This window comes from Nipponia nippon, unplaced genomic scaffold (assembly GCF_047370975.1).
Source record: "Nipponia nippon isolate SJK-2023a ecotype South Korea unplaced genomic scaffold, ASM4737097v1 scaffold_9, whole genome shotgun sequence".
NCBI classification, from domain to species: domain Eukaryota; kingdom Metazoa; phylum Chordata; class Aves; order Pelecaniformes; family Threskiornithidae; genus Nipponia; species Nipponia nippon.
The window spans coordinates 7,212,392-7,239,831 of record NW_028262413.1 but is presented as its reverse complement, the minus strand read 5'-3'; the positions used below and the strand labels follow the sequence as shown (position 1 = coordinate 7,239,831).

Below are 27,440 nucleotides of genomic sequence, written 5' to 3'. Positions count from 1 at the left end.
GCCATTAGCCTCGTGCAGGCTTTATTGCAGAGCAGTGGTAACGAACCAGAAGTAAAACAAACACTGATGTTTGTTTGATTTTTTAATAGATTTTTAAAACTTTTTAAATATTAGCACGGTCATTTATGTTTCAAAGCTACACAACTCATATTCATGCTAAGATAGCTATATTAAAGGCTAGCTTAGGCAGTTGTCTGTAAAGAGTACTTGAAAGTTTTAATCTTTCTCTGTGCATGCTTTGTGGTATTGCCCTTGAAAAGATAAGAATCATGTCATGAGTGAAAATTGGATAATCCCTCTGAAAATGCTTGAGCATGAGTGGTACATTGCAAGCTGCCTACGTGATTAGAGTAATTGCAGTGCTCACAAGCAAATATTAACAGTGCATCCTGGAAATTAATATACTGTGTTGTCTACTTGCACGGAGCCCTAACCAAAAGTGAGAAAAAGACCAAGAATAATGCTTTAAAAATTTTGCGACCAAATCAGTGTCATAATGTTGCTGTAGTAAATACCAATTATTGTATTTGTAGTATTTAATTATTTAAAACATAAATTCATGCCATTCCAAAACTGGGTTTAGACTGTTAAAGCTTATTTATACCCAAGCACAGGTTTGAACCAGGTGAAACTAAAAACTGATGGTAGATGAACACTTGAGACTGTTGTACAAGCTTGTCCTCTGGTTAAAGGAAATGCCTGATTCTTTATCTTTTCACCTCCCTGGTTTCCTTCTACTCACCCTTCCCCTCCATCAAGGACATGTTACCTGTTGCTTAGTCTCAGATACGTTTCTCCTACAACCGAGACGATTCATTCTTTATCTCGGTAACTCTGTTAGCGCAGGACCCCGCAGGACCCCTCTAGCATGTTGGGACTACGGTTCTCACCTTGCAGTAGCCGTGTATGCATTAGCTCCGATCTCCTCTAGCATTAACTCAATGCAGCTGGCATCTGTCACAATAGAAACACCCTCCCTCATCTGTTTCTATAGATGATGTCAGCACAAGTGGTAATGCATGGTGTGTTAAATATCTTCTAAATTACCGTGTTAGCATTAGTGGTATGCGAGGAGGGGGTTGAAACTCTTGAAGCTCCCTCGGTAATTGTTCTGAAAAAAAGTGAGGGAGAAGGAGAGAGGGAGAGAAAAGGGTTATGGATGCATAAATTTCTCTGCACAAACAGAGCGCAATCCAGTTCTGTATTTTTATTCTGTAAGTGGAGGTTTGAGATATAATTATACTGTGAAAAGAGCCGGTGTAGCTACACACTGCAGGACCAAAGACTTCCATCTGGGCAGGGGTGTGGGTACGAGAATATATGCTTGGGGGAGAAATTCAGAGTTTTGTGACAGACCAAAGATGTTGCAAAATAAATTTTAAAAAAATGGAGATTTGTTGTCCTATAGATGCCTTTGCAAGAGGCAGATCTGTGAAAAGGTGCAGCGGTCAATCCTGCCAAAACTCCTGGATTTGAGATGTCTAGTGCCCTTAGCTCAATTGACTTACCGGGATTTTTTTTCAGCTGTTCAAGAGATAAAGCGTGTCCTCGCTCACCACTTGTTAGCACTGTCCCTTACCTGGAAACGGGGCCTCACTGGGGGGGACAAGCCAAACTCAAGCTATAATTCAGAGGGGGGAGAATTGCATGAAACCCTAGATCTTAATAACTGCATACAGTCTAGTATGGCAGCTATTATTGATCGAGGATTTTCTACCCCAATTTCTGGCCTTAATTCTTAATAATCACATACCTTAATGTGGTTATTAACTAAGGCTGATTTTTACCATACACACATTCTTCCTGTTAATATGTGTAACTCATAATGTTGTCTTACTCATCTGGTCTGGAAAGTTTTGTGGGTGATGACAGCAAGGTAGATTAGGCAACTGTATGGTAAAACTCAAAATCCTGATGGTGGAGATTGCCAGCGTTGTCCTGTGTATGAAACTACTGTCTGCTCTACACTTGTTGCAGGAATGGTCTCCACATCAGGTTACAAAGAGCCTGATGCCACTTATGACTTTTATTCTCGTTTTGCCCTGCCAGCAATGGATCAGGCACCTCGGAAGATCTGTTCTGGAAACTTGATGCCCTACAGACCTTCATTCGGGATTTGCACTGGCCTGAGGAGGAGTTTGGAAAACACTTAGAGCAACGCTTGAAGCTTATGGCAAGTGACATGATTGAGTCCTGCGTGAAAAGGTACATGCCCATGGGCGAACTAGTCATGTTTCTCACAGGAGCTCACAGGATGCGATGGTTTTTTCTGTCTTATTATCAATGAAGCTTCACTTCAACCACCATTTATTAGTGACCCCAGCTCACCTCTGCCCAGCACAGGCATGGTGGAAAGCCACCCTATTGCTGTGAATTGTGGACTCTCCCAAGCAAGCACTTTACTGAGTCTCTGGAGAGTGCATATTCACAACAAGGCAATAAATCACCCATTCTTTCAAGCTTTATGGGATGTTACTTATTTTTGGTGCCACGCGTGAGGTCAAGTCTTTGTAAATGCAGTTTTGTGTTGGCGGGGTTGAGTGCTGAAGGCATAGCCCTAAGTAAGATCCCAGCACCCACCTTAAAACACACAGATCCATGAAAAAGCAAGCAAAAAAGTGATCCCAGAAAGGGGACGTTGTGTAGCTTGGCACACAGGCTTCACATCTGCCGTCAATTGAGAAAAGCTGTTTTATCATCAGCCACATTATAGGATATTCACCTGCAGATCTTCCAAAACAGAGAAGTTTCCTTAAAAAACTTTTAAACATACAGGCAGCTGTCATTTTGAAAACAAAATGTTAAGGTTAAATTCCTAACCTTTCCACAGTAATTTACGCCTGTTTGGCGTCAGAGGTGATGAGAGGCAGGAGGAAGAAATGAACTTTGCGTTCCATTGTGCAGAAATTCATAGGCAAAGAGGCAAACCAAAGGAAAAATGGGTGCCAAATACAGCTGGTAGATGCTAATATTAGCTGCAATGTGTGATGTGGCTGTTCTGTACCACAATTGCCTGGACTCTCTGCAAGTGCGAGCGTGGCATTTATTGTTCTCACGTTCCTCACCGTCTGGATATGCCACATCACCGTAGGAGAAGGCACGTTCGGTCCCCGAGATGTAGGCAGAATACTCACCCGCTGGAGGGCAGACAGCTCAAGGCTTGCTCTGGAACAAAACCCAGTACATTTTAAGTGCAATGAGATGGTCGTGATGGCTTTGGCATTGAGCAAGTCCCCGTTTATTGGAGAAGCTCATCTTTGGTCCTTTGGCTGGCACGAACGCAGAGCTTCAGTTGGCCTCCAGTTGTCAGACCGTCCTCTAGGAGCAAAGCCAGTGCTGGAGCTCTGCTCTCTGCTCTGCCCCCAGCACCACCAGCAAAACACTTATTTCTCTTTTTTTTTTTTATAAAATTGGAACCAAGGCACCTTTGCTACACCTGCAGTGCAGTTACAGCTGCAGTGATCTGTAGAAATCAGACCAGGTTATCTCAACTAGATAACTGGGAAAAATAAGCAAGTTTCCAGGTACATCTGAAGAAGGGCTTGTGTGCCTGAAAGCCAGGGTTTTTTTTCCCAACTGCTTCAACCTTTCTACAAATATGTTGCCCCTCTGTAAAAACCTGGCCCAGCTTGTAATGGTATGACTATATATAATGGTTCTGAGCATAAGTAAGTAGGAACATGCTCATCTCTGCGAGGAGATGGAAAATCCCAGTCACTTTTGGTCCTTTCAGTAATTATCAAGATTCTAGTCCCCGAGTCCAGGCTAAATCTGGCACTGGTAATTAAATCAGTTCAAATGCCACTGCTGATGTAAACCAATATGCTGCCTTCCCTATTTATATCACCTGCAAACAGGGCCTGGCTAAGGTTTCTTTAGCAATTTCAGTTTGACACAACATTTTTCTTCGCGTCTGTCTCTGAACTGTTGAATACCATGGAGGAGCCACCCCGCCTTCCGCACTTGGTTGTATTTCGGTGCTGTCAGGAAAGCAGCCCTTGCAAGGAAGGCCTGTTTCACTAATAAATCCAGGCAGGAGGACCTATGTACCAGCTCAGATCTCATCCCAAGAACAGGAGTTTCACATTTGTAAATGCGTTTTCATTTGCATAACCCTTGGGGGATCTTTCAAGATCAGAGTTATTCCTGAGCTGCAGCTGATATTATTTGTTATTTCTAAATTGAAGCTCCTATGTTAATTTGTTGGCAGATTCTGTCTGATGTGATAATTGTTCTGTGTTAGGTTAGATTAGTGAAGTACCTCAGGAATCTGCAGAGGGGCTCCAAGGAAAGGCAAGGCAGTGCCCACCATACTGCAGAGCATGCCCCACGTTAGAGCCACAGATGCCTTGGTGTTTTAAAATACGACACGGGATCAAATCCTATAGTCTTGGCCCAGCAAAGCTCTTGGTGTAACACGGTTTGTAACTGCCAGGGATGTCAAATTTAAGCTCAGTGAAAGCTCAGGAGAGCAGTGAGGTGCGGGCTCATGCGATGCATGTGCCTGTGTTCCTATGCGCACGACTGCGCCCGTGCACATTTTGCAGACATATTCTGGTGAGTGTGTATGCTTCAGGGAAGCTAATTCTATGAACTCATGAGACTACTAGGAACTTTCAGCAAGCAAATAAAATCACGTGGACCTAAAAATGCAATGATCTGGCAATGTCCTTTCAGTCAAGCAATGAACAAGCTTCTGTTATTTGTAGTTGATGCCATGGAGCAACAGGAGCTTCCTTTAATGCATCAGGCTTGCTATCTGTCTGTGGTTATAAATCAGCTAATGCAACCACATTGTCGGTGTACATTGACACTGCTGTTTGTAACATCATCACACTGTTTATCAAGCATGAGAAAGTCATAGTTTCCCTGAAACCGTTGCACACTTTATAAATAGTGTATATTCTGGAAAGTGGGTTTCTTTTTAAACTGCAAAATCATTTTTAGTAAAAGCACATTTGTAACAATTGCATTGTAACACTCCTAGGAGCATTCGGCTTTCTGGTTTGTTGAACTCTTCTCAGTATTGTTTCACATTATTAATAGCTTCAGTATGTTAAAAAGCAACTGAAACGTCTTTTTCTCTTTTCCTTAACAGAACCAGGATTGCATTTGAAGTAAAGCTGCAGAAAACCAGCCGATCAACAGATTTCCGAGTCCCTCAATCAATATGCACCATGTTTAATGTCATGGTGGATGCCAAAGCTCAGTCAACAAAGCTTTGCAGTATGGAAATGGGCCAAGAGGTAAAAATGCAGGTTCTTCCCTTCACAGCTTTTAAAGGCAACGTCATGAAATTTCCTATCTCCTGTTGTGCTAGTTTCAGAGGCGTTATATCAGTTGTGGATTTACCCTATATAGATTGTGCAGATGAATATGCAGGGGGTTGCTCTCAAATAAACCTAATGAATATAAAGATTCGGAATCCCTGTCACTTAGGAGTGACTTTTTGCAAGGACTGTGGTGTGCAGAAGGTATCTCTTAAGCTTGCTTGATGCGTAATGGCCATATATACTGAGTCGTTAACTGCACCTTGGAGCCAGGTGTCAGCAACACACTTTCTGTGTATGACTATTTTCTGTAGACAAACATAAGGAAAACGGAAGTGCCAAGTTGTTGCTGTGATGCTTGGTAAGGAAAAAAGAAAAAAAAAAACACCAAAATAGATAACTTCCAAAAGCAGATTGAAATTCCAGCTGCTGTGACTTCCTTGAGTACTGGCTATAATCAGCAAGCTTGATGATCCTGGATTTCCAGGTTCTTAATGACTCAAGTTGCCAAACAACAAACCTGTTTTAATTAATTGTTGATATATTTTTTTCTTCTGAAGCCATAGTTGCAGGTGGAATTGATCTATGAATTAGAAAGACATGGTAAATTGGACTAGATTAAATGCATCATAATGATCATTTTGCTACAGTGGCTTCAAGCCAAATTAAATATTCCTATACCAGTCTAGAATAAATTCACAAATACTGTTTGGCTGTCCTGTCCTGCTGCTTGTCAGCATTTCCTAGATAAGCCCTTTTGCTACAACTTTCCATGGTCAGATTTTGCAGTGAATCATTACAAGTTGGTTTTGGGGGTTTTTTGGTTGTTTACCTCACCCTGTTCCTCTGAGAGGACTTGCTCCAAAGGCCACTGAATGCAGCCAGGATCCTTGCCCTGCTGTCAGTGGTGTTTGGATCAGACCCAGCTGTTCTTTTTATCTTTCTTATACATGTTTCAGTTATGACATTTTATTTGCGGCAGTGACCTTGCAGGAGAGGTTTCAAACTGCTCATCATCAGGTTCTTCCTTCGTCCTCCAGGTCAGCTGAGGCAGATCTTGAGTGGGCTTTTGTTGTCCGAGCCTGGGCATGAACTTCTCTAACATTTTGTGTTCCATATTCATACCCATTTATCTCCCCAAATCCCTCAGCCCACAGCTGCTGCAACATCTGCCCTGGCACCCGTGAGCCAGGAAGGGCCATGGTTGCGATGCTCCCCACTGCAAACCAGAATCAAACCCTTGTGTGTTATACTAGCACAGTCCCTGGGGACAGGGACATTTTAGACGTCAAGCAGACTCCGGTATCATGACAGAGCAAGCTCATTGCATTCATAAAACTGTCAGGTTAAGTATTCAGAGGGCACAAGACTGATAACATCAGCTGCGTCTGGGTGTAGTGTGCCCAGGCACTCACTGCATCTTTCCATGCTAACTTGTGATGCTCTGCACTTGCCATAGTTTCCTCCAAATTTTGAGCACCAGTCACGTTGCACATTCGGCCTGAGTCAAACTGCAAGTGAGAGGGGAGCGGGCAGCAGCACGTTGTTTCTCCGCTGTTCTCAGCTGCAGCAGGGATTAGCTCTGCAAATCTGCCAATGCTGCTTTAAGAAGGTGTTTGGTACGGCAGCTCGGAGGCAGCCTAGCTCCTGTGGCAAGCAGCAGTTGCTGGGGCATGAGGTTTTTAACAGATAGCTGAAATAACAGACCTGTAAAGCAGATGTAATTTGTCAGTGCATAAGTTACCATTTAGGGCTGCAGAATTTTATACACCCTCCCTTTTTCTTTTCTTCCTTTCAATGAGTGTTCCTACCTCCCTCTCCATTTGCTCGTGCCACTCCGTATTTCAGCTGCCTCCATCTCCTCTTCTTGAAGCTGTCTAAACCTGTGCGCTGAGATGGTCATGCTGCGGGGGTAAAGATATAGGTCTGTCGTTACCGCCCGTGAGGGGAGGACAAAATGCCACCCCACCTGGTCCAGTGCCCGGTGGAAATGATGAGACAGTCAGATAGACAGCAGAGGGATGAGAAACCGGGTTTCGAGCCTGTCTCTTCCTCTGTAATTTGGGGAGCTGGGTCAGTGCATCGTTGAGTCCCTCTGTCCCCCGTCCCTGGTGCGTGGCCGCCTGCAGCCCTGCTGGGGAGGGATGGATGGGGAGGGAGGGACAGACGCTCCTCGCTGACAGGACCCTCTCTCAGTGCTGCAGCTGCCACCTGGCTCCTAAAATACGTGGTCACTTTGCAGACAGTTCAAAAGCAGCAAAAAGGGCTCAGATTGCCCACCACCGTGCTCAGGCAGGGGCGTTTGCCCAGATCTAGCTGGAGAAGACATTTTGATTAGAAACAAACCACTGATTTTTTTGACGGTCCAAGCTGTACAAGAGCAGAGACTCTCTCGACACGTTATTTGACCTCGCTCCTGCAGTTTCCCTCCCACCCCAAAGGCCTTCCCTTTAAGACTAACTTCAGTTACACTCACTTTAACAGATACTTGAACGCATTTTGCAAGCATTACCCTGTGAAACAAACACCCATCATTTCATTTCCATTTCCTTGTCTCTAAAGGCAGCTGTTAAAACATTTGGTAAACATACTTTACCATCTTAAATATTTATTTTTCCTCTGAATTTTTAATACATCTAAGGGGATAAATGTATGTATTAAATGTTTCTCAGTTGGTCTAGTATGTTTCTATTTAATATCTAAGGTCAGATGGTCCTTAGAGAAATACAACGTACACACAATCTGTTACATGACAAGGCAAGATACTCATCACATAAAGTCAAGTTGAATCATTGTAGTGCACTGATTATGGATTGTAATAATTGAGCTAATACAAAGCTGCGATGAACTCGATCGAAAGCGGGGGCTACGCTGGGTAAAGCAAACCAGTTATGCAATCTTTAACCTTGGGCGTTTTCATAAGAAATGTAAAAGGAGCTGTTGGAAATGCTGGTTTATGAGCCAAGCGTCTGTGAAAGCAGCACCAAGCAGTCGTTTTCCAAAATGCCGCCTTCTCCGACCCCGTCCTGGCCAGGGCTCATCTTCCCAAGGTGGAGCTGGGGCTGCAGCATGGGCTATGCTGGGCGCACATCGCTGCAGCTGCCCGGGGCGGGACCCGCAGCCTCATGGGCCCTATTCTGCACAGTCGCTGGCCCTGGCACCGGGTCTGAGTCTACCCCAGGGACTGGGGCCACAATGGGAATGAGCGGTCAGAGTCCTGCCACCACCTTGGTGCGTGCACAGGGTCCTCTCTTGCTCTGAGCTGCAGTTTTATTCCATCAGGGCTTTTATTTGCTTTTTTAAACAAGCTTTTATTTGAAAATGCATTGGTCAGTGCATTTCACAGTGTATTGTTTTGCACGTAGCTAGCCATTTTTGAGTTAAAACTCATGATTTACCCAATGAAAGCAGTTAGCTAAATCCTCGGTTGCGAGGTCTTCCACACACACAGAAGATGCAGCAGCAGCAGGCAAACGTCATGGGGAGGACACCCCCAATATATGCGCAATCCCTTCTCCATCTCCCTTAGGAGGTCCTGCCAAGGAGTGTATGCCGAGGACGTCACCAGCTCCTACCCGTACCCAGTGTTACAGGTCCCTGTCACCCCGCAGCTGTGCATCTCCAGCTGTGCTGGGCACGGCCAGGTCAATCCTGGCACCTGATAAAGGCTAACTCTGCATTAAACAGCTTAATCATAACTACAATCCGTATAAGGGACTCGTATATGTCTTGACCTGCAAAGCAGGACATGGAAATGGGAACTGCAAATGCAAATATCACTTGCTTGTTGATGTATATTTTTCCCTTTGAGTGGGCCCAGCAGATCGCAGCCTGTGGCGTGGCGGTGCCAGCCTGTCCTCCCGCGTGGGTGAGGCTCTGAGTGGCCCCAGCCAGGTCTGCGGCCATGGCGTGCTGCACCACGTACCCTGCCCTGCCTGCCCTGCCTGCCCTGCCTGCCCTGCAGCAGGGCTGGCCCGTCGGGTACGTCCTGGTGAAGGGTGTGCAGCTGCCCCAATGCTGAACCCTGCCTGTCGACAGCCGGTCGCCTTCCTCTTTGCAGTGAAATAAAACCATAAGAGACTGTCAGCAGTTAGGTACAATCCCACCCCTTCCCCCTGTTTTACTGCCTGCAAATGCTACAAGTAGCGATCTCTGATATTTCAGTGAAAGGAGGTTTTGGTCACGTTTCATTTTCCATTGCTTATTGTTTCTGTGCATGATGCTGCTGTTCTCATATGTCCCTTTTTTTAAAAGATTTTGGTTTATTCATTGTTTATCTTCATATGTTCTTTTTCCTGTCTTTTGCACTTTCCTCTTTATTTCTGTCCCCAATCATCTGAAAAGTTTGCTAAAGAGTGGGTAAGTGTGTCCTACTTTTATTTTCTTTTTTTCCAAATTCCTGTATTAATACGTTACTGTCATAGGAAAAAATCCCCAAAATGTAGAGCAGTGCAGAGACTAGCGATCAGACACTGAGACCAACATCTAGCATTTGTAAAGCCCTCGCAGTCTTCCTTCCCAAAGTCTGATTAGTATTTAAAGCAGATTTGTCTCTTTCAATGTGATTTGATGTTAACATTTTAAAACAATATTAATGCCAAGTGGTAATGAATATAGTGACTAGCACCAGTGCTTGAAATGTTTGACTGAAAAATCAAATGTTTTGTGTTGGAAAGCAGTCATAATCAGTATTTTCTCAGTCCATTGAAAATAAGAATATACTGTATGTTTTCACTAATTAAATCTTGTATTGGAAACAGGTCTTTTCTAAATTAGTAGAAGACTGTATTTTAGTACCTATTCTAGCCATATTGCAGCTGATTGCATCAGAGCTCCCAAGCTAAGCAAGGTTTGGCATGTGCAGAAATTGGGTTGAAGACTCAGAAACGCTGCTGCTGCAGGCACTGGCGTTGGTCAGCCGGTTCTGAGCTCGTGCCGCGGGATCTGCTAACACCCAGGGCTCGGGGCTGCACTGCCTGCTGGGTTTGCATGGGACAAAAAGGCTCATGTTGGTTTGCTGGGGTTTTTTAAATCTATCTTACAGTCACTGAGCAAAGCATTTAAACAAGTGCTTAACTGAACCATGTCCCTGCTGAATCCAGTGCGTAACGTGCGTTCACGTGCTTTGCTGCAGTAGATGCGACGTGCACAGCATCATCCCCGGTGGTTCAACCTGCTGCAGACTCCCCGGGTGCAGCAAATCCTCCCCAGTCCCCTTCCGAGGGCTGCGTGGTTTGCGGTGCCCTAGGCAAGGGCTGCCCGTTTCCCTCCGGCAGCAGGCGTATCTCATTGCCAGGTGTAATCCATACGAAAAGTGAACAGGATCACACCCGCAGAAGTGAAGCAAAACGGCTTCAGGGTCTCTAGGAGCCCTGGGTGCTGGTGCTCTCGGGCATGGCAAAGCCTCCCCTCTGCCCTGTGCGTGTGGCTCCCGGAGCTGCAGGCACACAGAAGAGGGCAGGGTTTACCCATGCTTCACAAACTGATGTCAGATTCTCCTGGTCTCCAAGGTCTCTCCTAGAAGTGTAAGTAATCACTGGCCACTACAGTGGAGCACAGGGTAATAAGCTTCGTAGTCCTTCAGTTTAATACTACTGCATATTGTGGTTTACCAAGGGAAAAGACTGACAACCATAGAGCTCTTGCCTGTGATCAATGCTAATATTTTCCTCCCCGTCTCCTTTTATTTTTCTTTAGCACCAGTACCATTCAAAAATAGATGAACTAATTGAGGAAACCGTCAAAGAAATGATAACACTCCTAGTGGCAAAGGTAACCTTCGGCTTCAGGTGAAGTGATTCACTGTTAACATTGTGTTTTTAATATGTGCGTTTCCATTAAAATGTGACACATTAAGATGTTGAATTGGCTTCTTGTTTCTCACAGGCAAGATCATACACCTCCCAGTCCTTTCATGGTGACTCTTTGATGATTAGGAACTGCGTGAGATGTAATACGCTGCTAGCAGGATTGCCGTACTGGGCCAGAAGGGGTTTTGAGGAATAGGTGTTATGTTGATGGGGTAGCACCCCGAGGTCAGCATCACCCCACGGCACTGAGGGTAGCTGCAGCCAGGGGGTGGCACCGCTAAATGCTGGTGCGTAGACGTTGGGGTGGCACGCAGGGGTGGTCACCACTCCTACGCGTAAGGTTGTGCGGACAAAATAACTCGTCTTGTGCAAGATCGCCATATGCTCTTCTAAGAAATTAATTTAGAGGTGACAGTAGTGGGAAATACATTCCAAAATGTCAGGTTTAATTGTTTGGAAATTGTTTTTCATCAGAGTCGGCTCCTCTAGCTCAGCTGCCAGCATTTCCCTTGGGTTGTTGTGTAGGTCTGGTGTGTTGCGCTAACACAGAGGGGAATTGGTACGTAGGGAGAAAGATGGTGGGGTGTGTTTTCCTCTAGTTTCAAACTTTCTGAGAACAAGTCATCCCTATTATACAGTGGAGACCTTTAAACATAATCCGCCAACATATGCCAGTTCGATTCTTCTGCAAGAATACCCAGCTAGCTGCGTGCTTGACACGGCGTACTGGGAGCAAGAACCACCAGCTTCCCTGTCCGGAGAGGCTGTGCTGGCTTCCCTGCTCGCTGCACCCACCTCCTGTCCCCACATCACCCATGACACTGAGGGGTGATCCCACACAGCGAGACGCAGCACTCGAAAGCGATGCTCCTTTCTTCCCGCTCCCCGGCCCGCTCCCTCAGGGACAGGTTGTCTGTTCCTTTAACAATGCTGAGAGCTCCACTGACTTCTCTGAAGCTGATGCTGATGTTTACACCCTTGTTCAATTATTAAAAATAATTGCAGTATTTTTTGTCTTCATAGTTTGTCACCATTTTGGAAGGAGTCTTGGCCAAACTGTCTAGATACGATGAAGGAACTTTGTTTTCTTCTTTCCTGTCATTTACTGTAAGTACAGACAATATTTTCCTTCCTTCTTTTTTTTTTTCCCTGAGTTGTAATCTCCTGCTCTCCCAGGACTAGATCAGCTACATAATAATTCTGCCATTCTGTGGTGGTTGAACACTGGATACACAACCCGTATGCAGATATACAGTACCTAAACACCCAGGATGCATAGGCCATCTTATTGTAGCACAGTGTAAGGCTATCTCCAGTCATCGTTCAGGCTGATGGAATTTATTCTGTTGAGGATGCGTATGAAGATGAAAAAAAAAATCATCACACTGTACACGGAATTCCCCTAACCAAAGAAGTTGTTTCGTTGCCACCTTGCATGACAGGTGTGTTCCTTTCATTCTTCTGGCTGTAACAGTGCCCATCTTAAGAAGTAAAAAGCAAAGTAAGGGAGATCTAGGGAATGCCTTTGTGTTTCTAAAAGAGAACAAGGTGGGGAAAATGCTATGAGGTTACGCAGCACAAGGTGCCTCTCATGACACATTTCTCCCTAACATTGCAGAACCAATCCACAGCTCATCCCATTACATATTTCCCAGAAAAGTACAGGACAAGAACAATACCCATGCAAAATTGGCCTCAGTATCCACAAGGGTTTAGCAATCACCTGAGTTGTATTCCAGAAAAGTGTTGTGACAGCTTCTTAGGACAAACATATAGCAGCCGATTTTCAAAGGTCTTCTGAAAACGCATGCCAGTTTACAAGAGCGTCTGTTTGCAAGCGTGGCTTCTCTTAGCTCAGCTCGCAGGCAGGTGTGCACCCAAATGCATGTGTCTGGGCTTGCTTGGAAAGTTGCATTAACATTTTCACCCACTGTCCCTGCTACACGCATGCGCAGCCTGTCCTGCACTCACTTGTTCTCGGAGACTGGGCAGAAGGCACTGCTCTGCAAACTGGGAAAGCTTTCCAAAATCTCTTTCAGGAGTTGTCTTAGCTACTCATAGTTATCTGTTGTTTGCTACTCTTGGGTCCTTTTTGCTGAGTTTGAGGCAGTTTTGTAGGATCCGTTTGGAAACGGGGATGGTAAGAATGGATGTAGGAAAGCTCACCAGCTGAGGCAAGAAACTCTGCTCACGGGCAGCTGTGTGCACACACAGTCTGGCAGCTTATCTAAACTGCCGTGGGGTTCAAAGCAAGTAGCACAACTTTTCAGGTGTGCTGGAAGCACTTTGTTCTTCAGAGGAGGAGGGGAAGGGAGGGTGTCCCATTCCCTGCCCGCAGTGCAGCTCTTCTCCCAAGATAACCCCTAGGTGGTTACAGCCCCGGGGCTCTGCTCGCCCTGCTCGGGGTGGGGGGGATGCAGGGGACGGCTTGAGGTTGTTACCTTCCCTCACTCCAGTGCGGCTGAGGGTTAGGAGTTGCTCGCGTGCCAGCAGCAGAGGATGTGGAGGCGGCAGCTTTTCAGGCATCGGAAGTACCAGCATCAGCCTGGGTAGACAGTGTAATGTGCAGCCCTTCCTTCTCCGTGAATCCAAGCTGTTCCTCGGTTGATGCTGCGCTGCTCCCACCACATCCTACTGTTTAGGCTGCCGAGTGGTGCTCCCTTCCATTGCTGGGCGAACCCCCCGGCCGCACGTGGGCTCTGGGTGCCCGTGAGGAAGCAGCACGTAGGTGCGTGGGGGTCAAGCATCCTCACTCTGCTGCTCCTCGGACACTTACTGACAAGTAACTGCCCCAGCAGCTGCAAAACGGTCTGTCCCGCTCCGATGGCCCCGCAGCCTTTGAGCCCAGCTCCACAGCTTCGGTTTCCTGAGCTTCCAGCTGGGAAGGGGTGTGCATCCAAATAGTTACTGTGCATGGCGTGTGCACGTCCCCAGGAAGGTGCTGAGCCCTCGCCCCCAGCAAGGAGGCTGGGCGCACTGCGGAGGAGCAGGATGGCTCCTTTCTGGGCAGGGGACGTTTCTCGCTTTGGCCTACTTGTTTACAGCACCAGCCACAAGAGGAGGCTGAGGAACAGCCCCGACCCCTTTGGCACTGGGCTTAGAAAGTCTCCCTTCGCTGCAGTAGTAATGGGATTTGCTGTGTTTAGTCTTTGCAATGATAAATAGAGAAACTCTCTTGTTACAGCATGCTTGCACCACCTCCCACGTTTTCACTGTCTGAACAAATACAACAAAGTGTGGTGGTCCAAGCCGCTGAGCTCTAGAAAGCATTAGTCTCCCACCCCCTTCCACCGACTTCTTTCATCGCGTGTTTTCCAGGCGCTCTGCAAGTGACATGTAATCGGGGGTCTTGTGACAGACAGTTTTATCACCTAGTAGGATATCCTCATTTCCAATTCTTGCCTCGAAATTCAAGATAAAATTAATGCATCTGTTGTCCTAATAAATTCTCACTAGCCACTTCTCCTTGCAGAGCACTTTGGGAGGAAAATACCCTTCTAAATTTGGCCAGACTTTTTTTTTCTGTTTGTTGCTACATTTAAGCGCATCTCAGCAGCAGCAGCCCAGGCCCTGGCTGGCCGTCTGCATGTGCGGATCCACTGAGTCACAGGAATGACAGCTGCTAAAATTCCCTTTAATCTGGATGGCCTCTGTAGGCGGAGAATTACACCTACGGTAATTAAAACTGAAGACTGCATATTACCTGAGGGAGACAGAAGTAAAAGATCTTATTTTTGTTCTGTGCAAAATTTGTATGGTAAACTGAGACGTTTCATGGCAAAGTCACATACTTTGTGAAAAACGGCAGCCTAGCGAAAATCACACAACATCCGGCAGTTTGGAAATTTCACTAAATGTAGCCAAATCTGAGTTTAAAGAAAAACAAGTAATTATTCTGATTAAAGGGGAGTGGGCAGGAGAAGCAGCTCAGTTTTTTTGTGGGTGGAGGGGGGAGATCGCAGGAAGCCGACTGAGTTATTCTTGTTGCCTCTTGGCTTTGGGGAAGAAGGCAGCTTGAGATGGTGGTGTTAAGCTGGACCTAAGAGTGCTAAATCCAGGCTCAGATTGCAGCTTTCTTGGGCTGCCGCTGCATTACTTCAAGCCCTCTCTGGTATTTGAAGATACAGGTGCATGGCACGGTGCAGCCCTGAGTGCAGACCCTGGCGTCTATTCTGCAGGTTGTTGAGCCACATCATTTTCCGAGCTTTCCTCCTGGTTGTTTAGCTTTGCTGCTCAGAAAAAGAGCTCATTTGGAGCTTGCTTGGGCAGCTCTGCCTGCGGCGGCTCCACGCCGGCGTGGGTGTGCCGTGACTGCCTGCTCCTCCGGAGCTGCAGCCGTTGGCCAGGCTCCAGCTGCCTTCACGCAGGGAGGCTGGGGCTCCTCCGATCCCATTCGGCAAGAGCAAGGGATAGCGCTTTGTTACCTCCCAAGAAAGTTGTGAGGATAAATGCAGTGAAAGAGCGAGGTGTCCAGATGACCAGCCGGGCACGGGGATACGTGGAGGAGAGATGAGCGTTTGCTCTTCGCTGGGAGCGAGGGCTTGGCACTGATTTTGCTGCCTCCTCTGTAAACTCGTGTGCTGGGACATGCCCTGTCCCCCTCCATCCCCTGGGAGAGCCAGACCTTGGGTCGCATCGGGGCGGCAGCCGCTCGGCACCCTCCTCCTGCCCTTCCCTCTGCTCTTGCCCCCCGGCTCGGCAGCCCGGGCGCTGCCAATACTTGCAGCGTTCACCTCGGCAATTACCACCAGTCTGGTCTTTTGTATCGCCTCATTGTGCTTAATTATGCACCCCCCACACACACCATATGAGTGCTTCCACCCACTCTCACATTCTGTCTCACACATACATTCATTCTCTCATTCGGGACACATAATTTATTCATCCCAAGATGCAACTGTGTGCGTGTTATATTTAGGCTGTTTTAATGGTAGCTTTAGAAATATTTAAAAGCAGGTGAGCTTTTACACCCAAACAAAGATGGCCGGCAACGCTTACCCTAATTAAAAGCAGAAGCGTTGTGGAAAATCCCAGCCGTACTCTTTCTAGACACGGTGCCTTATGCTACAGTGGGAAAAAGGGCTCTCTGGCCAGCTGGGCACTGCTCAGTTGGAAAAGTTGGCCCTGACGTTGGGGGCCACCCCACCTCCTGTGCCAGGCGATGTGCACCCTGCTACGTGGCAAACCAGAGACAAAGTAAATTTGGGGTCTTGCAGCCCCCGCTGGCTTGTGAGGACACTGCAGAGTGCAGCGTCCGCTCTCCAATACCCTCCCTCAGATAACATCTTTTAAAAGGGGGGAAAGATCATGGGAAACTAATGTAGCTGTTCACAGTCTGGGGAGCAGAAGAGCTTTGGGGCACTTCTCTGCAGCGTGGTGGGAGCACGCTGCCCCAACACGGTCTGCGAGCTCCTGCCAGCGTCAGGGCCAGCAAAAAAGGGGGAAAATAATGTCCCAGGCTGCAGCGTGCAAAGGCAGGGGAAGCATGCCGCGTGTGGGACTATGGGTAGGGGGCAAAATTAGGGTCCTCTGGGCGCTTTCTGGTGGCCACCCTGGTGCCGGTGCCTGCCAGCCCTGCTGTGCCGTTGTGCCCACGCTGCCGGGGGGTCCCACGGTCCCCAGGATGCGAGTCTCGACAGAAGAGACGCGCTGCCTTTGGAGACACGTGGCATCAGGCAGAGAATGAGGCCTCTGAAGAAAATAACAATGTCTACTTACGAACCCCGTCTTCCCCCGCTCGCTCAAGTAGAAGAGGGAGAAGCACAACTCCCACACTATCATCTGTTGCTATTAGAGCTTTAGCAGCAGTAAAGTTACCTCTCCAAAACAACAACAACAACAAAAATACCACCCTTGCCTATTCTTTTAGACAGGAAACGTAGTTTTTATCACCCTTTTTCCCCCACTCAGCATTACGTTGTCCCAAGTCTTGGCTGGAGAAGCTCTTACAGGTGTTGAAAGAAAAAGCAAAGACCTGAAAATGTACTGATGATGTAAACTCTCTTCTTGTTCCTTTTACAGGTGAAGGCTGCTTCCAAATACGTGGATGTACCCGTAAGCACAATTTAAACAACTTCTGTCATAGTAATTTGCATCGTGCTTTGGTTTATGGCATGTGTAGCAACCCACCTTATGCATTAACAGCCAAGATTGAACCATGGGCCTTCACACTTCTAACATTTGAACTGGAAAGAATATCTCCATGACGCTAATAATGAGCAGTTACCCTCTTATGGAGACCTACGAGGCTGTTTAGGCAGTAATTTGCAGATGGTGTCAAAAAGGTACCATATTTATGCAATTGGCTTGAATCACATTTAAAAAAAATGGGAGCAGTGCATTCTGTTAATTCTTCATTTGGACTTGTACAAATACAGTATAATTTCCAAACAAAAAGGTCCAGACATGTTAGAACTGAGCCAACACACATCTAACACATTAGCTAATCTATTTTATTTTCGTTCTTCTAATTGTTGGTTTATTTTACTCTTTCAGAAAATGACTTTTTTATTACTTTGGGGAAATGGTGATGAGCTAGCAACATGTGTTTGGGAAATTGTTAATGAAAATAATTTTTTCCGTTTTTCTGTAATTGGTATAGGAAAACTGTACATCGTCTCCTCTAATTAGACCTTGATTCATAAGGAAAAGAGCCCTTAACATTCTTAGACAGAGCACTTAACTTGCCAGAAATTTACATTTAAATTGAGTTGAAGTGTAATATATGAATATTGGCTGGAATAAGGGGTTACTGTAACATTTACAGGCAGAAAGATCCTGAGCAATTACAAATGCAAAAAGAGTAGATCTTAATATACCACACCAGTTCCTGTATCCAGTTAAACTGGGCAGTGTAAATCAATAACTCAGTTGAGTTTGATGACCTGTATATATAATGTACATATGTACATTTAATGCGGATGCGATTGCTCTGCATGCTCTTACACGACAATGTGATAAATTTATCGAACGTCTTGGACCACATCATCTGCATTCAGTGTTTCCATCCCTTTAGCCCAAAAGAAACCTTTCCTACCATTGCCATATCTTTAGCCCAGCATGAGGAAGACAAACTCTTGAACAGTAAGAGATCTTGCTTGTTTTAAAATATCCCAATGCAGAGATCGGCATCCTGTTGTCTTGGAGTAATAGAAACAAGATACTGAGAGCATTAGAAAGAGAGACTCAGAATTCATTTCTAGCCCTAGAAAATGGGGAGACCCTTCAGTTGAAACTCCTGGTTGTTCGAGTGCATCTTAAATACGTAGTCACCAGGAATTTGAGTGCAGAACAGTTATTTTAAGTAACTTTTAGGGCAAAGCGTGGCCTTCTGTGAGGCCTCTATGTTCCTGGAAAGTAAAGCATCTCAAGGGAAGCAACCTCGGTAAAATGCTGTATAACCCTTATAAGCTTTTCCAAAAGCATTTTCTCAGGACGTCCTCAGCATTGTGGCCATGCGGGAGGAGCAGGATCTGCTCCCATCCTCGGAGCCAGTCAGACACTCTGGTTCTTGTGTAAAACAGAGAAGAAATCATTCATCTGGGTTACTTTCTGGTTGTTCTGCCACCTCCCCCTGGAAATGAAGCCATGTTACAACGGCTTCCTTGACAGCCCCAAGATTTTTCATGAGATCAGCCACCAGCCCCGCGCAGCTCCCAGACCTTTGCGGGAGGATGCCCCATGGTCTGTGAGCCACTGCCTTTCTGGGGGAAGGAGAAAGAAAAACCTGTTTTGTTAGGGGCTCCTCTTTTAGAGGACAGAGGGGAAATCCGGGTGTTGAACAGAAAGCCATCGGTTAAATCTAATTCCGCAGACGCCATTGCAATTGTCTGGGTACAAACCAATCCGTTTAATGCCACCTTGAAATGGGCATGATCGGCATGCTGAAAATTGCTTGAAAGTGTAACACTTGACTACTGCCACATTTGTGTTGTCCTCATTGTTTTTCAAATTAATACCTTGTCATTGTTGCAGTAGGTGTTAAGAAATGTAACTGGCTTCCCAAGGGCCAAGCACTGGCCCTTTGCTTGATAATTGTTTGCTTTGTATTAAAAAACTCCCTTCCTACTGCTTTCCAAACTGTCCTCATTTTCACCCTGGAAATTACACAGATGTGTTAACTAACTTCAATTTACAGCGGCTGACAATCGTATCTTGCAGAGAAATGATACTCTGTGATCTGAGGTAAATCACAGCAATGGAAACTAATGACACTAGTTATTAACAAACTTACAATGTGCCATGGAAATTTAAGATTTTGTGGCAGCTCTTGTAATGACTCATGTTACAGTATTTTAATGGGTTTCCTTTGAGGTAAGTTTGATTCCAATATATCAAGCAATGTGAACTCAAACAAGATTTTTTTTTTTAAGCGTTTTCCCTTCCACCTGCATCAGTTCCCATTTTCTTTAAAGAAATGCTGTTATCCCAAAATCTTGCACGCTTGTAGGTTGCTGTTTAAAATCAGTTAAATTCTGCAGAGAGCCATAGAGATGTGGCAGCACAGGGAGGCTTCCTGCAGTTTAGCAGCAGCTTAAACATTCATGTAGACCTACGTTCCCTGACTTACCATTTACCCAATTTATTCTTAAGTGCAGCACTAAATGTGAGCTAAAGTCAGGGGTCTAAACAGAAAAAGAAAGGTGATTTTGGCATGCCTCCTGCAACGCCAGCTGCTTACTGCACACATCCTCACACCATAGAAGAAGAACCAAGAGCCCAGCTCTGGCTGTTAGCTTTCTACCTTCAGAAACCAGAGGGCTCGCATAGAGAAGATGACCCAAGAAAACAACAAATCCCCAGCCCAGCTTGCTGGTTCACTCATTAGGTCAACAGCACCAAAGGTAGCAAGAGAACTTCCCAGCATCGGTGTGTCAAGGAGGAGCTTTATTCCTCTGGCCGGCTTCGCTCTAGGCAAAAGAAGAGAAAGAGCAAGTGTCTTTGCATGATCTTGTGCTGCACACAGTATTTTGCTGGGCAAAGCGGCAGGACTCGGTGTCCGTCAGGTAAGGAAAGGGTGAACTGCAGGAGGACAGCAGGAGATGGAGGAGAAGGAAAAGCAGTGATGAGGCTACACAGAGGAGCTGCCCCCTGCGCCGCTATTCATGTTTCTCTCTCTCTTTCTCTCTTCTTCTCTCCCCATGCAGAAGCCGGGGATGGATGTTGCTGATGCCTATGTGACATTTGTCCGCCACTCTCAGGATGTCCTGCGTGATAAGGTCAATGAGGAGATGTATATAGAAAGGTTATTTGATGTAAGTAAATGCCTTCTCCTCCTTGGACACCAAGCAGGAGAGACCCAAAATGTGACAAAATAAGACAGGAGGATAAGTCACATTTTGAGAAAATTTATTGGTTATAGCTTTAAAAAATAAATAAATCTTTCCTTTCTTTCTGACTAAGGCTCGTATCTGCTCTCTGCCTGCTTTAAATCTCTACTCTAGTCTACTGTGTCTTGGTCTGTCTGTGCGTGGATTTTAAGGGAACAGCATCTTCTCAGAGAGCCCTTTACTATGTTTAAGCTTGTGGAAAATGTCTCTGTGACAGAACATCTTGGTCATTGTTCTCGCTGTTAAAATTTGAGCCAGGTTTTTGGCAGATGTGTTTGCTAAGGGCCATCTCTTCTGCACATTTTGCAGTGTGTTTCGTTGACAGGCACTCCAAAACTGACAGCGAATTAAGCATACTAAATTTTAATTTTAAAAGCTAACCAAAACAGAGCTGATTAGGAATGGACTTCCGTATTTCAGGGGGACCATCTTGGGGTGTCGACACCAAAGGTAAAGTTGAGACGTGGTCTCCTTGTTGAAGATGGCATGGTAGGAACTGACCCAGATGTTCAGAGCTATTTTTCTGTTGCACAAGATAAATTCATTGGACTGTAAGAGAACAGTGACCTGTGATGCCCGTTTGTTTTGGATTTGGATGCATGTTAACCGATATCTCTGTTTCTGTTGCTCTTGTTGCGTTATAGCCTTTCTGTCCTCGTAGCTGTTCTATAGCGAAGGTTTTCTGTTGATGGCCAGCCTGTAGCATTAGTGTTTCAGTCTCCTTTAGGGTATTTGTCCATATATCGATTTCTGTTTGAAGCAGCTTCTGTTCCTACTTTCCTTCCTTTCATCTCTCAGCAGTGCCATTTCTCAGTCTCCCGGCTCTGGAACTGTAACAACCTTCCTTGCTTTCTTTACTCGCTCATTTGCTTCCTCAGTGTGCAGGGAAAGCTGCTTTTTTTCCCAGCCAACCTCCTCCTTCACTCGATACCTCTCTTTCTGCGCATTACCTGTCCCTTAGAAACCTCTTCCTCCTTTACAATTCCCACTCTTTCTTTCCCCCATACCTTATCGGATTAAAATGGAACTTATCTCTCATGTCAAATGTTTTATCACATTATATCAAGTGGCATGAATTAGAGTCAAATAATCTTACTGTGTACATCTACTAGCATGACCCATATCCACTGAGAATGCCTCATTCATGCGCGGAGCACGGCAGTGCCTCCTCCGGGCGCCGCGCGTGCTCGCACCGGGGAGAGTTTGCAGCGCAGAGCACCAGACGCAAATCACCCATCAAGCAGGCATGGGGAGAAAAAACAAAACATAAAACAAAAGACTGTCGCTTCCATCTGCAGCGGGCCTGCGAGTGCATTGCTCGTTTGTGTTGAAATTTATTCCATGAGCAGTTAAATTTCCAGAGCTCATCTGGACTGTTCTTTTCAATGCCCACACTGCCTTTTCCCTCATCCTTTCCCTATGATTCACAGTTGGTGTGTTTGTACCCTTTGGGCCATTATTTCCAATTTTCAAAAGGCTGTAATTAGCACAAATATTGATTTCAGTTTGATCCGCTCATACTTAGTTTTACCAAGCTGTATTTTAAACAAATTAACAATTGACATGGAAAAAAAAAAAAAGAGCAGCTACCTTGGTGGAAAGCAAAAAGTGCAAAACCTTTCTTTCCTTCCCTGCTCTCCTCAAGTGTCCCTGGTCCATGCGGAATAAAATAATCAAGAGTAGGGTTTTTACATTGCTCCACCTGTTTTGACCCACGCTGGCTGCAAGCGGGAGCCGCAGCACGTGGGAGCTGTTCTCTTTCCTGTTCCCGTTCCCATTCCCATTCCCGTTCCCTGTGCTGGCAGGGCGGCGTTGGGACCCGATGCCGCCGACCTCTTCGCACGTGTCTCGCGTATGTGAGTGTGCGCCCGCAAGCGGGTCGAGCTGCGGGGCCTTTGGTTCGCAAGGAGGGAGGGGGATGTGCCGAGCCCTAGCCACCCAAAAATTGGAATTATGTTTTGAGCAGTCATGTATCGTCTTTGCCAGGTTGCAGCTGAGGAAGTGAATTGCTCCTGAGGCCAGCTCTCAGCACGGCTGAGATGCTGGCGGGTCAATAGCAGCAGGGTTTATGAGAACGTGGGGGTCACCTGGGCCCAGACCCTGTTTAAATCAGTGCTGTGTTCACCTATGTTTTGGTGAGGACAGGAGTAAATGCTTAACACTGTTGTCCTGAGCTTGATCTCAGCCACAGTCCTGCAGCCCTTTGCCCGCCTCACCTAACTCAGCAAGCAGCACGGCCACGGGGTCTTTAAGCTCCTTTGGTCTCTGCACCGATGGTCATATTTTCCAAGGACATTTTAGGTGCTACCTACCTTTTTAGTAAGAAAGAGAAGAGGAATAATCAAAAATGGTATTTACGATGCTGAATTAGACTTGGGCCTGGTTTCGTTCTCGCTTCTCCCAGCTCAGCAGAGGAGCAATCCTCTTAGCTGCAGAGTTTCTCCAGGCAGTGAGATTATTAACACTTTCGAGGCCGGCTCCTCCGCTGGCTTAGTGCAGCGATGCTGGCTTACCCCAGCTAAAAGCTTAGTCCAGTTTTAGGATGTTATATGTTAATACATGCAGCAGTGGCAGGTAAACAGCTTAAATCTGCCTGCAGGCAGTTCCTCTGGTCTCAGTGGGATTCACGTTAGAGACCCTCACAATATAGGGCTACATCCCCTTTCTGTGCAGTCGTGAGTAGTGCAAGAGCAGAGGTGCACGGTGCAAGGTGGCCTATCGCACGTTTGGTGGGGTTTGCAGCTCCCGGGATATTGCTAATCTCCACACTTCTCCGCAGTCCTGCCCAGCATTTCCATTTATTTCCCCTTTGTTTCCTCCCAGGAGCAGAGGCTGCAGAGTGTGTTAGGCCAGCTCCTGACAGAACCTGGGTTAATGTGTCTTTTTTTGGCATTTGCCATGATTTCTTAGCTCAGAAACCATCTCTCTTCTCCTGTGTTGTGTGCCCTGCTCGCACCTGCAGAGCAGGGCTATGCGTTTTGGGAGATACTGTGTTTGCGGAAGATGATTGTAGTATTTGTGTGGTCTGTGTGTTAATCCTCTTAATTCTGCAAATTAGTCAGGGTTTCCCCCCCCGCCCCCCGAAATAGAGTCATCTTAATTTTAAAAATCTGTATTCTTGGGATCATTGAACGAACAGATTGATCGTGGAGTTGTGCTGGTAATCAAAACCTAACTAGCTTTTTGGCAGTGCTGTTTACTGCAGAGTAACATGACTTATTTACTTGGCCTGGCTCACTAATTTGATAACATTTAAAGCTAAAACACTGTAATAAGGCCCATTGGTAGAGAGCAGTGGTAGGAGAAGAGTTTCAGAATAGCATCGGAGCATCCGCTCCCTGCGTTCCTGTGCATGGCTGGGTGCTTTGGGATTTAAACTGCTGTGATGTTTTGCACACAATGCAGAAGGATCACAAGCTCTGGTAGTGCCTGATGGAAAGTAAGATTTTACCACTTTTTCCCCGGAAAGGGGGCAGAGTTGACGTGCAGAACGTGACAGTTTATAGGAACGATGAGGCAGAGGCAGGCGGGTGTATCTTAAACATGGGAAAATACCTTCGGAGTGATCTCGAGTCTTCAGACCAATCCTGCAAAATTCAGGTCTCCTTTGCCTTGGGGCACTCAGAATTTCGTAGTTTATACATCTGTAATTTTGTCTGAAGGCAGTGGGAGTTTTACTTGTAAGGGTTGCGCCCTTTGGTGGAAGTTATTTATACATGCGTGTGTGTGTGTATATCTTTACACACACCCCTAGATACTCACAGCATAGGTTTCAACCCGTCAGAACATATGTGATCCAGAAAGTCTCTGATTGACTAGTAGATAGTGTGAATGCCAACCTTTCTTCCTCATAAATTGGTAAACACTAATGTAAAACATAGCGAGAATATTTCCTCCCCAGCCGCAGGCGAGTAGCACGTACACAAAAGGCTACTGAACGTTGAGCGAGCTCCCCAAGATCCTGTGAATTCCAGCATCCTGATGCAGTCCCTAAATAGCGCAGATGGCATTTTTCTCTCTGATGATTAATTCAATATCTTACCGAAAAAAACAAAAACATGCTTTTGATATGAGAGATCAAAACACCAAGAGAAGCTCCTAAGATTGCAAGGACCTAAAAAAAATTAATTTATTTTTTTCTTCCTTGTACTTCTTGAAGACACCAGCCTGAGTAGAAGATAAGGATTAAAACAGATGTGCTTAGTGCTAGTTCATCTGCTTAAATCTAGCGGTCTCTGAGATGAGTGATTAAAAAGCCATCTCTAACTTTGATGAAATCCACTGCAATGGTAATACTGTGTCTCTGATCGCTTTCTTATGGGCCTCATGTCTGCCTAAACCGGACATAGAAAACATTTCACTGGAGATGATACATGGATTATATGGGTCAATTATACACTTAATCTGCCTTCTGGGGATTAAACGTGCATAGATCATAGATTGACCCTGCGTATTTGGCTTGTCCTTGGCAGTTATCAGATCAGGAAGGTTGCCTTTACCAAAAAGTCTGGTAAGAACTTAATCACGCAGTGATACAGCCCGCTGAGGTGGCAGTAGTCACAGTGCTTTTTGCAGAAGGCAGTTTTACCACTTCACTGTCACTGTGTATGTTCGGCTTCCTCGAAGGTCTGTGTCACAGCCGGGATACCAGACGGAGTATTTTCTCCTGAAATGAGAAAGCGAACCCGTACATCTTTGCAAGACGGAGGCGTTTTTTTTTTTTTTTTGTCTTGATGGCAGGGTGGGATCGGCGGGGTCCAGGCAGGCGTAGCGGGGAGGGCGATGGGGGAGACCGGGGGTTTGCTCTGCCCTATGCCGTCCTCGGTGCACAGGGACAGTCACTCCGGGTCCTCTCCCAGCAGCGAAGGAGAAGCCATGGCTCAACTGTTAGGGGAGCCAGCACCTCCTTCCCGCCACCCTTGGCAAGGGACAAGCCCTCGGGAAGGCACAAGCCCTTGGCTGGGGCTCTAGCGCCAGGTCCCCTCCCTTAGGCTCAGCTCAGTTGGGTTTTTTCGGAAGCCCCAGCGATATCCCAAGGCTGAAGTTGCAGCTGGTGGATTTTTGTTGCCTTTCCCCAGCCCAGAGCCCGGCAGGTGTGCCGGGCCTGAGGACACGGCTCAGGACTGTCCTCCTGTTGCCAAAGGTGGCCACCCTCGCTGGTAGCTGACTTCTGAATATCAGAGATACTGAGTAATAAGGATGCAGGGCACTGTGCGAGTCTCAGACTTCGGCAAAATCCTTGTACAGATTTTCAGGAACCCGACTGAGCACTTCTCACTGGTTTACTGGAGGATCCACAGGCAGCTGAGCATGTGTTTCAGTACCTGCTGATTTGGAGCCTGATATCACACCTGAGTATACAGAAAAAAATTACGAAACATAGACTGACAGCTATATCAGTTAATTCAGCAAGTCCTCTGCAGACACGTAGGCATTAGCTTATTCTTAAAAATCGAAGCTTTTGACTTCAGCGGGGTTACCCACTTGAATTTTGGCAGCTCCTTCAAGGCGTGCTTGCGGGATCATGGCATTTCTTGCTAGAGCGTAAGCCTTGCATGGCACAATCGAACGCCGAAAGAGAGCCCTGCTCACCCTCCCTTCTCCTTCCCCTCCTCGAACCCAAAAGCCTGGTCGTGAGTCAGTGGAGCTACTCACTGTGAGTTACAATTACTCACAGGAGGACGGGTTGCAGGATCAGGGGAAGAGCGGATATCAGACTGTGCGCTGGGCTCCCATCTAATATCTGCTTGCAGCCACACTCACCGCTTTCTCTTAGACAGACAACAACCTGTTTCCCTCCTACGCAGCTAGACTGCTCATTAGGGCACTAACTCTCTCCCACTCCCATCCTGATATGGCCTCCACTGAGCTATTTCTTCTGCGTTGTTTTTTGCTTTTTTTTTTTTTTCCCTCTCCCCCCCTTCCCGAGCGAGTTGTGAAATGAAGACAATTAGGCAGACTGATCTCGAGAAAGTGCAGCTTGCTTTTTTTCTCCCCATGCATCTTTGGTGGAGCCGGAGCAGCGCAGCTTTCGCTGCAGAGGCTGCCGCGGCCCTTGGCTGGCTCGGCAGGACTCGGACCCGGACCTGGAGTCAGTCCCATTGCCGGGACCTTTGCTGGGAAAAAAAAATAAAATTGTGTCGGCAATTATCCGTATATCTTCTAGGAAGGGAAAAATTCTCTCTGTCTTGAGGGGGCACAGTGTGCACCGTCCTTCCACAGCCTCTTTTTCTTCCCACATGCCTGCTCGGAGCCATGCGGGAGCAGGGAGAGGAGCTTAGCATGGACATGGCTCATCAGAGCCATCCTTGCCCTTTTTTACTCCCATACCTAAGCTTCACGCAGCAGCAAACATGCACTTGTGCGTGGCCTCCCACCTCTCCTGCATTCCGTTTAGCAAGGTTTCTTTCCTCAAGTGCTCATTTAAGTAGGCTCCATTTAATTTATTTTAGGGAGAGTCTTAATAAAATAAATCTTAGATCTGTCACTGGATTTACATCCTCCTAAGGCGTTTTTTCCCCTCCTAAATGTCTTTATTGGAACAGCTTTTTGTGTTCCAGTAGACATTTGGTTGAAGACAGTTAATTTGATTTCTTTTCCAGAGGAGATTTTCCATTAATCATTCTAAGAAGGCAGACTGATTGCTCTGTTACGTTAAGGTCAGCATAGGCTTGCTAACATCCGCACAGTGCTTTTGAGTATTGGAGATTTTTGGTTTAGGGCTGGCACTGAGGGAAAGATCATTTATTTCCCGGTAGATGTGAGTAGCCAAGGTGGGTTTTGGGGAAGAGGTGCCATGGTGCTGTATTGCAGGCAGCAAGGCATCCTCCATCCAGGGAGAGCCTTTTTCCAAGCAGCCTCTCTGCTCCCTGACCGGGAGCTGCCTGTGCACATTTATAACTGCGTATGAGACGCATAGTATGCTCTGAGCTGAAGCTGCCTTCCAGCTTCGTTTAAGAGGCCTTAGCTAATTGAAGTTCCAATCTTGTGGGACGTCAGGAAGGAGAGCCTGAAGGTGCTGGCGTTCCCCG

General features: G+C 46.4%; 1 protein-coding gene across 8 annotated transcripts in view; it reads left to right on the top strand.

The window, feature by feature from the left end:
- Positions 1–27,440, top strand: part of CADPS (calcium dependent secretion activator) — a 223,542-nt gene that overhangs the window by 180,713 nt on the left and 15,389 nt on the right. For all 8 annotated transcript variants that reach the window (XM_087743393.1, XM_087743388.1, XM_087743392.1 and 5 more), the window contains 6 exons: positions 2,050–2,205; positions 5,099–5,246; positions 10,968–11,042; positions 12,104–12,187; positions 17,102–17,134; positions 20,227–20,334. In XM_087743393.1, the coding sequence (XP_087599519.1) occupies positions 2,050–2,205; positions 5,099–5,246; positions 10,968–11,042; positions 12,104–12,187; positions 17,102–17,134; positions 20,227–20,334 (604 nt within the window). The remainder of the gene's footprint in view (positions 1–2,049; positions 2,206–5,098; positions 5,247–10,967; positions 11,043–12,103; positions 12,188–17,101; positions 17,135–20,226; positions 20,335–27,440) is intronic.